Source organism: Dissoconium aciculare (genome assembly GCF_010015565.1).
Source record: "Dissoconium aciculare CBS 342.82 unplaced genomic scaffold K489scaffold_7, whole genome shotgun sequence".
Classification (NCBI taxonomy): domain Eukaryota; kingdom Fungi; phylum Ascomycota; class Dothideomycetes; order Mycosphaerellales; family Dissoconiaceae; genus Dissoconium; species Dissoconium aciculare.
The window spans coordinates 625,719-635,478 of NW_022984957.1; the positions used below are offsets into that span (position 1 = coordinate 625,719).

The 9,760-nt window shown below is 51.9% G+C and overlaps 4 protein-coding genes across 4 annotated transcripts; 1 reads left to right on the forward strand and 3 right to left on the reverse strand.

The window, feature by feature from the left end:
* Positions 1-291: 291 nt before the first annotated feature.
* On the reverse strand, positions 292-867 carry K489DRAFT_321184 (uncharacterized protein; the record flags this gene model as incomplete). Its single annotated transcript, XM_033601523.1, has 1 exon — positions 292-867. A coding segment is annotated over one exon (576 nt), but the record flags the coding sequence as incomplete, so codon positions are not given.
* A 4,225-nt stretch (positions 868-5,092) lies between these two features.
* On the reverse strand, positions 5,093-5,786 carry K489DRAFT_320510 (uncharacterized protein; the record flags this gene model as incomplete). The annotated part of the gene is made up of 2 exons (XM_033601460.1): positions 5,093-5,665; positions 5,721-5,786. The coding sequence occupies 2 exons, from the start codon at positions 5,784-5,786 to the stop codon at positions 5,093-5,095; spliced, it is 639 nt and encodes a 212-aa protein (XP_033459164.1).
* A 367-nt stretch (positions 5,787-6,153) lies between these two features.
* Positions 6,154-8,337, forward strand: K489DRAFT_233630 (adenine nucleotide alpha hydrolases-like protein). Its single transcript, XM_033599828.1, has 2 exons — positions 6,154-6,269; positions 6,329-8,337. Exon 2 carries the CDS (start codon positions 6,605-6,607, stop codon positions 7,946-7,948), a length of 1,344 nt encoding a protein of 447 aa, XP_033459165.1. The 5' UTR covers positions 6,154-6,269; positions 6,329-6,604; the 3' UTR covers positions 7,949-8,337.
* Positions 8,338-8,832: 495 nt separating this feature from the next.
* On the reverse strand, positions 8,833-9,559 carry K489DRAFT_410480 (Tim17-domain-containing protein; the record flags this gene model as incomplete). The annotated part of the gene is made up of 2 exons (XM_033607712.1): positions 8,833-8,862; positions 8,921-9,559. 2 exons carry the CDS (start codon positions 9,557-9,559, stop codon positions 8,833-8,835), a joined length of 669 nt encoding a protein of 222 aa, XP_033459166.1.
* Between the last annotated feature and the right edge of the window lie 201 nt (positions 9,560-9,760).

The following is a 9,760-nucleotide window of genomic DNA, read 5'->3' on the forward strand; positions in this document are numbered from 1 at the left end:
TGAGTCGTACGAGGTGGCAGATGCGTCAGAGGCAGATGAGATGCTGCGAGTGGGAGGCGATAGTGATGGAGTGCGCGAGGGTGCGCGCGACGAACCACGCGATGATGAGGCATAGTAGGCAGCGTGGTGAGAGCTGTATGAGCCCGCGTAGGAACGAGGTGACTCGTGGTATTTGGCTGCTTCAGCGGCAGCACGTCGCTGCTGCTCAGCGGCCAGTGCCAGCTTTTGCTGCTCGAGAGCAGCCATCTCCTCGCGAAGTCGCTGCTTCTCTGCCTGGTGCGCTTGCCAGCTGCGGATGGGGGCAAGGAAAGGCTCGAAGTGGTGGTAGAGATCCTCCTCAGTTACCCTTAGGTCCCATTCAAGCAGGCCGAGAAGTTGCTTTTCCATGAGGTTCACCTCAGTCAAGCTGAAGCCGAAGTTGTCGAAGCCGGCGACGGTCGTGTAACGAGCCCAGTGCTTGTTCTTGGGTGAAGAGTCGTTCAAGTTCTTGGCAGCCAGGATCAGGGAAGCCAGGAAGATGCGGTGACCAGTGCACTTCATACCCTTGGCAACTGGAGGCAGTCGCTGTTGAAGTCGGCCAAGGAATACCAGCGAAGTCATCAGCGTCGGGACCTGCACGTGAGAACGATCGACCAGGTTGGTGATGAATTGTTCCAGTGTGGGGATCTGCGCTTCGGATGAGTGCTGTGGCGGTGTTGTCGGGGGCGTAGGAGGAAGTCGCTTGCTGGCAGCTGATTGACCCTCGCAGCGGATGACTTGAGATGCCTTGTGGGCAAGGTATGCAATCATGTCCTGTGAGACGGGCAGGTAGATGAAGTGGTCGAGAGCGGCCGCATTCTGAGCAGCGGTGGGAATAGAAGCAGCCATGGCGAAGTAAGTGATTGAGTTATCCAAGAGTTGTTGTAAGTTGGATGATCAGGTTGGTTTATGTTCTTCACAGAAGATCGGAGCCTATTGTAGTCGTAACTAAAAGGTCGATTGTTGGTAGCGTGGTAATTGTGAAGCTGGTCTTGGACAATAGGACAATAGCAGCGGGACAATTAGGCAAGGATTAAGTTGACAATCAAGCTGCAACCAGGCAAGTCTTGAGAGATCAGGGGATTATTAGAGAGGCTGAATGTGGTAATAGGCAAAGAAAATGATGTCCAGGGACAAGATCGATTGTGTGGTCCAAACGAAACGGCGTGGGTTGTGCGGAAGCAACTGATGTTTCCGGCCGGTGGTTGACAGCACACGGGGCTTGAATTAATTCGGTCACTTTCCGGCCAGCGGAAGAGTACAAGTAAAAGGTACCGGAGACGACGAGGTCGGATGCGTGCAGGCTAGAAACGCAGGTCGCACCACAAACAATGGTACAAGGGAGGCGATCTGGATTCGAGGCGAAGTCGTGACGTTGCAGGAAGTCCGCGTACGATAGGTGGCTGCGGGGGATGATGGACCGTGGATGCACGAAAACGATCGGTTTGGTGATGATGATTTCCTGATGGTCCGAAAAAAAAGAACCAAGGGACGGGGAAGATTATGGCGAAGGTTGAAGAGGCTGGTAATATGTTCCAATTCAGAGTGGTTTCGTGGTGAGGCAGGTGGTGAGAAGGAGGTCTGATCAGTCCAGCAGATCAGGTCGTTGTCGTGCGAACAAACACAATGAAACGAGAGAGGGAAGAGAGAGGCGTGCGTGTCGTAAAACCGTCGTGAATCTGTCCTGGCGCAGGAGGGTGGGTGAGTTTTATCATTTCTGCACCCGCCCTGTGCATCACGGTGGCACCGCCAGGCAGGTGAGGTGAAACTGCACTGGCGCGTGTGTGGACTCACGATGCCTGCGGTGTGGTCGTTACGCTCTTGTCTTGCAGGGAAGCTTTCGGGGGGTCTTTGCGTCTGACTGTCCGACTGTCTGCTTTTGCGCCGGGGCGGTCGCCTGCAGGCTTTGTGATTGGTCTCGAGCATCTCGGCGCTAGGACCCCGCGTGAGGATCCGGCAGCGTTAGCAGGGCGCTCTCCCAGCTCTGATCCCGTCACTCCAGGGTTTCCAAGGTTCCAAGGTTGCAGGCGAACGTGAGTGCTGTGGTGGTGTTTCATCTACTGGTCCTCATGCATTCCTCCTGCTATCACCACTCATCATACCAACTCGTCTGCTCCACCAATCCTGTCCGGCGTCTGGGCAGCCACGCTCATCTACATGCGTTTCATACTTTTGCTTGCCCCCTTGTTTGTATGAACGATGGATGATCATGGACATTTCACATCCACTCGTGAGCCCTGTGGTAGATACAGTATGTCCATCCCGACATACTTACAGTGCATCCCTCCCCCGTACGCGTATCTACGTTCCTTTCCTGCTCCACATGGAACACGCCATGACGGGACATCTCATGTTGGACTACTCGGACCAACACAATTCTCCCATCTGCGACGCCATCTCATTCTGTTCAGGGACCTATCGGGCGCGCTTTGCATTAGAGGCGCCCTCATGATGCCTAGATGCTGACACAAGACGGCAGCCGGCCGTTGGGGCCAGGCGCTTTGTTCGTCATGCTGAATGCCTAGTAGTCACGATCGCAGTATCCACAATACTACAGTACTACATACGCGATGTACTACGGGCACCTCCGAAGCGCGTGCGCAGCATGTGCGTATTCTTCCCGCACTGTTCACTGTGCACGTTCTACGCACCAGTGCATTCCCACCATTAAGCCTATGCGCCGCTTTCGCCGGTTAGCAAAATGCTTACCTTGTGGATACCCTTTCCACTATGGTTGCTATCATGGCGGCAAGCTGTTGGTGTACATAGTGCACACTCAAGGATGTCGTGCTCCACAATATGAGCGACGGTGCACGTGCAAGGGTCAGAATGCATTTTCTTAATGTATCTGCTACAAAATCCAGTCGACTAGCGTTCTACGCTCGAATGGTGGTGGGAATAGATGCCGATCTTCAGCACTCACGACGAAGCATCGAGCCGTGAGACAAAAGATCGACTGCCACACTTACTTACGACAGCAGTGGCGCACCGCCACAGCCAAGCTGCTGAAATCTCCCTGCCATGCCCAATCGGCGTCGCCCTGCAGGCCAAACAACGGGCGACTAGGACATCGCCGACTCCTGAAGATTGCACGCAGTCGACCCCGGTACAAGTAGAGCCTATTTGGCCCTCGAGATTTATTTGTTAATGTGACGCAAAACAGTCCACAATGCAACATGACTATTTGCTTTGCACTACCCGTAGAAAGGAGACTCACTGCTGGACAAACATTTGGTCCGCTTTGCTCCTGACTTGTATCTTTGTGATCCGCGCGGTAACGCAAGCATATGATGGTTCCACTCATACCGAGCAGTATCACAGTCGAACACTACTGCCACAAGCCCCACTTAAGTCGTTCGGCACATTCAGGCGTTTCCCTGACAAGACAATTACAGTGCGACGATGACACTCCGTCCATGCTTTGTTGCATCCCAGGTCAATGGGTCATAGCTCGGAATCGATTGGTTGTCAGAGAGCGAGGACTTGTCGTGCCACAAATTTCGCCTGTCGGAGTTCGCCCAAGATTCTGGCCCCGAGGTGCGTTGGTCACGCAGGTTGGGTGTGACGTGCTTTCCGGTCACCTTGGGGGCTATGAAGAAGCGCCTAGACATTCGAATAATCCTCATCCATGATCATCTGTCTGCATATGCTCAAAGTCTACAGGCAAGAATCGTCTAATATGGGAGACAGTTTTACGCTCCAGAATATGCTTGATGATGAACAGGCACTTCTTTCCGCGCAATACTGTTCACCTGGGCATCCACAGATAATTGCCCAGGTGATCCTCAGTAGTGAAGGGAACGCTCCGGGCGGGCCTCAGCGAGCCGCCCGGCCCTCAACGGCCAATGCCTAACCGCGCGCTGACCCTTCGTTCTTCTCGGCGCTGGCCCGTTCGGCCCGCCTCTAAGCGCTGTTTCTATTTACATCTGTTGTGAAGTGTTGACGCTTCAACGGTCGTACATGTAATCCAGGTTCTTTGTTCGACATGTAAAGACTCGATGTGGAGGTTTAACCGGGCACCAGCGATGTCTATTTATGAGACACTTCAATCTTACGAGGCGCCCGAAGCTCGTACGCAGATCTCTGCTAACACGGCTTGAAACACACAATCCAGACAACTGTGGGCAACCGCAACGAGAAGTTCACTCATGGCACAGATTCATTGCCACTGACTGAGAGTGGCATGCTCTAGAAAATTCTCAAGACCCGACGTCTATATTTGATCCACATCGCGAAGACCTGAACGCGTGCTCGGAGGAAAACAAATCCCGCTTCTCGCAGATCTCCCACCCACGATGTTTCACCCACTCAGCAAGTCCAGGAATCATTCCCCACGTGAAACAAGCCAATGCTGGACGATCCAGACGCCAGTGCAAGCATATGCGGTCTAGAATTGTACCTCGATAGGCCTCGTCAATGCATGGAGCATTTCGCAGGAGCGTGAGCAGACCCGCGGCGATGAGCTTGGTATAGTATTACCGATATGACGTCTGCTGCCTTTGATCGTGCATGACTGTGAGATATATTGCAGTACCTGCTTCCGTGAACGAATGAGCCCGATCTTCATGATCGAAGACAATTGCATCGAAGACATACTTGCATGACATCGTAGACTGACGAACAGTGCTTAAGACCCGCGTCGCCTGTTCTGCGGCGAATTAGCCCTTGGCTGAAGCAGAGACCGATCAGCGCTCGAATGTCTGGTTTCTGATGAATGACATCGCTGGCCGAATCTGATCCTCAGCTTCCTGGTTTGTTCTACCAAGTACCAATTCCATCTGCGCTCAGTTGACCTGGCCGCATTGCGTGACCTATGAGTCAAGCTGGAGCGTTGTCGAAATTCCCATCGCTCAAATAGAGATCTTCGTTGTGGCAGAGGAGCAGGAATTCCAACAGACATACGAGGTCCAGCCAAATGCTCCACAGGTCGGTGGCTCAAGTCGACACCAAGTGCGTTAGGCATAAGACATATTCGCAAATCGTGTGCGAACAGTGAACCAAGCGTAACCCAGTCATTGGCTGAGGGGCTCATCGTTCAGTGATGGTCATGGTGGCTGAGAGGTCCGAGTGATGTTCACTGTGCTGCTTGCTTTTGCTTGCTAGGCTCGGGCGCTTCATCCACAAAGGTCGGAGGTGCTGCAGTCTCTGACAGGTAACTTGGCATGCTACCCTCGTAACTCATATCCGCGCCAACCTCCTCTCCCAGCGCCTCAAGCTCGGCATCGAGTTCTGCCTCGTCGACGTCTTCCGGGACGTCATAGCTCCTGCTGATGCTCTCCTGGATGTCGTTTCCCATGTCCATAAGCTCCGCCATCTCGTCCTGCAAACGCTCTATTTTATCGATGTTGATTTTGCCGTATTGCTTCCGTAGCTCCTTTTGTGTCGTCTTCATTGCATCCACCGTGGCCATTGTGTTCTTCAGGTTGTCCTGCATCATTCCAGCTTGCTCCATATTCCAGCTTTGCTGTTGGAGCTGATCCTTTTGAGACTCATACATCTTGCGTTGTTGCAGCACTTTGATGGCCTTTTGTTTGATCGCATTCTTCCCCGGTCCATCGCGCATATTGCTCAACCGTTGCTGATAAGTTTGCAGCTCGGAGGTGAGTTTGAAGATCTTGACATCGATCGTCTCCATACGAGTTTCGACCTATCTTACTGTCAGGGATCGCACTTCTTCCGCTCATTGTCTTCTCGCAACTCACATTAGATATCGCGCCGTTCAGAGTTGGCTTAGGAGCCGTGTTCTTTGCGCCGAATAATCTGTTCATGGCTGCCGAGTGTTACCGGAGGTTGCAAGGTTCGACGTGACTGGTGAAATCTTGTGCTTCTCGTTCAAAGCGTTCCGGAACCGGTGCAATTGATTGTGCAGACGCAAGTCGCTGTCGTCGTTGAGAAATGCCCACGGGCGGGTGTAAACATGACGAGGATCTCCGGGGCTGCCTAAGCGTCCAGACTACGACCTGGATACACAGCAATAGCGGGGTCACGGGTGTCATCTTGCTCCCGCCGGGCATCTGACCTCTCTACAACGATCCATTGATCTGCACGTGAGTGTACTGCGCTTCGAGTATTTTTATTTGACGATGCTGGTTCCATTTAGCCTTCACTCGATACATGAAGAGAGCATTGCGACAGCTGCGATTTTCGAAGGCCTGAACTATTCTCACACACCTAGGTATATTGCGAGTGCCTAGGTAAGGCATTGGTATCGTCTACTCATGACTCACCAATAGAACGTACCAACTGGCAAGGTAATCCTCCGTATTTCTGCATTTTGTAAATATTCCAGTGTTTATTTACACGAAAACAGACTTGCGTCATATTGCTTAGGGTTCGAAATCTGTAATCGTTGATCCACAGACATTTCACGATTCAACAATAATCTCTCTCTCGATCAGTGGCCAGCGACTGCATTATCTGCCCCGGTTTGCATATCTAGGTAGAGTCCATATCAGACCGCGCCCGTTGCTGCAGTGCATGCGGTCAATTGCCTTCGACGAGGCGTAGATTCATACAAGAACGCCATCCTGGCGCTGGTTCTTCTGGTCAGCAAAAAAATCTGGCCCCAGCTGCACATACACACAAAATGCCGCCCTCTACATGCCAGATATGCTCAGTAGCTCGCGCTCAGATCCTTCGTCCCAAGAATCACGCTAAAATATGTGCGCCTTGTTTCATCAAGCTATTTGAAGATGAGGTTGCCGAGACAGTGGAGGCATCCGAACTTTTCCAGCCCGGAGAGAGAGTGGCGATCGGCGCCTCTGGCGGCAAGGACAGCACTGTCCTAGCTTCAGTCCTGAAGACATTGAATGAACGGCACGCGTGGAATCTCGACCTGGTCTTGCTGTCTATAGATGAAGGCATCCAGGGCTACCGAGATCATAGTCTGGAAGCTGTCAAGAGGAATAGTGCTGAGCTCGGGCTTCCACTGAAAATTGTCAGCTATCAGGAATTGTACGGCTGGTCGATGGATCAAGTCGTTGCACAAGTGGGAAAGAAGGGCAATTGCACATACTGCGGAGTCTTCAGACGGCAAGCTCTGGATCGCGGTGCCGCTATGCTTGGAGTCGGCCACGTCGTGACCGGTCATAATGCAGATGATGTTGCTGAAACTGTTTTAATGAACTTGCTTCGAGGCGATCTACCACGACTGAGTCGTGCAACAAGCATTGTGACTAGCACTCCGTCCGCGACCATGAGTGATCAGAGTCATGGCAAACGAGACGAAGAGAACAAGGCCGTTACATTCACCAACATCAAGCGCTCTAAACCCTTGATGTTCGCATATGAAAAGGAGATTGTCCTCTATGCGCACCATAAGAAACTGGATTACTTTAGTACCGAGTGCATATACAGTCCAGAGGCGTTCCGGGGTTCAGCCAGAACACTCATCAAAAGCCTTGAGCGCATTCGGCCAGAAAGCATTCTGGATGTCGTTCGCTCTGGCAAGGATATGGCCAAATTGGTCCCAAACGCAAATAACAGCAATGGTAAAGTATGTGGCGCCGACCAGGATCTCGCAGCGAAGGGAGCTGAAGACGAAGTGGCCGGTGGATGTGGTACTGCGAACGGCAAATCTAGCGGCGGCGAAATGGCCGCGATGGAGCAAAAGCTACGTCGAGATGAATTTGCCGAAGAACAGGGAACTGAGACTGAGATCACTGGGTCTGGCGTAGTTGCACGAAAAGACGATGCGCCCATTCAGAACCCGAGTAAAAAGATGGCATCTAATCCATTGCAGTCGGACCAAGTAAAAGACTCAGGAAGAGGGACAGGTCGACAAAGCCTTCCCATGAGACAAAAGCTCGGTCAATGTGAGCGCTGCGGCTACTTGTCTTCGCAAGCCATTTGCAAAGCATGTGTCCTGCTTGAAGGTCTCAATAAGGCACGACCTAGGACGGATATTGAGCTCACAGAAGCAGCTGGCTAGTACTTTGCACGTTCCCGAACACTCGTCGAAGTCAAACATCGCGCATGCGAGCGGCCGACCTCAGCTTGCTCCATTCTGCTTTTGGGCCAACATGTTCGATATCTGTGTCTATTCACAAAGATCGAACTTCAGTACAGGAGAAAAGTCTCGGATGCTCGAGGGAACCGTCAGCTCTTCCCAACACCGATGTTGTCTCTCACTACAGCAGCGACGTCGCGCATTGTTGTCGGATATGCTCAAAGCTTCCTTAGTCAACCCTTTGTGGCCCCCGAGGTCAGGAAATTTATCATGAAAAGCCCCATATCTTTGGTGGACACGCCGTAACAAAGGAGAGAGTGAAGTGGAGCCACGTCCTTCGCCAAGGCTACCTCTGCTTCGCCGAACAGTCCTGAGGAATATCTTGCACCTACGGGCAGGGCAATTGCACCTTAAGATCCGTTGTGAGAAGTTTGTCAAAATTTTGGAACATGGAATACCAGTATGCTTGATTCTCTCCTCAGAGCCCTGGATATCCACTACATGCCGGCGTCGCCTCCCATTTATCTATTTTCAGAGAATCAAAATCTTCGAACGGCTTTTAATCAGAATACAGAATGCGATTAGAATGCCGAAAGATTCTAGTTGGGTTCGAGGAACGCTCGTAAATTGTCGGAATAATACAATAAGAAGAGGAGAATTGTGGGCCGCTTTCGACAAAACTTCGGAGTCCCTTGTTGCGCGTTGGTGCACAAGGAAATGAGTTCGATGTTGAAAGTATGCAACGCCGTTGGTACAATGCGGAACAGTATATATGAGTGGACAGGATTCTGTCGTTCCGCTGCGTGCAGGCAAGATGGTTGTGCCGATTTGCGCCTGATTTGTTCGAGAAGGCAAGGTTGTTCAGATCAACCTTCAACCAAGATCTTTTTTGTCATCTATTTTATCAATGAGCCTCCCATACTGCCTATCGTGTATCAACTTAGATATACTCACTGCCCATGCTGCTGCTACCGATCCAACAATGCCGCCCGATATCATCATTGGTCGTAGACCTCGTGTGCTCTTGAAGATCATGCCGCTAATTGTTCCCGCTGCAATGCTGTTGATGGAGTCGTGCTTCCCCCTAGCGTAGCCGATCGTGCTGTTGATTCCGTTGTACAACATCGCAACAACACCAGCAGAGTTGCCCAGGAAAGGTCCTCTTCGCGTGATGGCGTTCAGGGCGGAGTTCAAGCGTAGCTTTGGCGGCGCAGTCGATGGTAACCGATTTAGACCTTCAGCAAGACCCCAAGCACCTCCGATGGTGAGTGCGGTGAGATATGTCGCACCTGTACCGTAACACAAATCATCCGACCATCCTCGCGAAGGCAATAGTGATCGGCTGCCGGGAATTTCTGAGAGGGCGGAATCGTCTAATGTGATGTAGTCAAGCGTTTCCTGATTGAGACCTGCAAGCGGATGGAGTGATGCGATATCGAAAGCGCCGGGCGAGCTGATGAATGATGAGACGTCCTCGGCCTGGATCGTTGATGGCGCGAATGTAGTGGTTGGCGCATCATCTTGCACAAGTTCTGATGATGCCGAAGTGCTCTGAGAAGCCTTTCGACCGGTAACGACGTCCCAAATGCCCATGGTGAATCGCGGTGGAGAGGAGTTGATGGAAGTTCGAATGTTGATGACGCTGATGTAGTGAATACTGAACTTTTTTGGAATCTGAAACGGAAACCAGGAGTTGTTCATCCGGCTTAGTCGGAGCAACTCCGGATGACTATATCACAGCGTGAACTCGCATCCTCACAACCCTAATGAATTGCATGGCCCACGGGAACACTA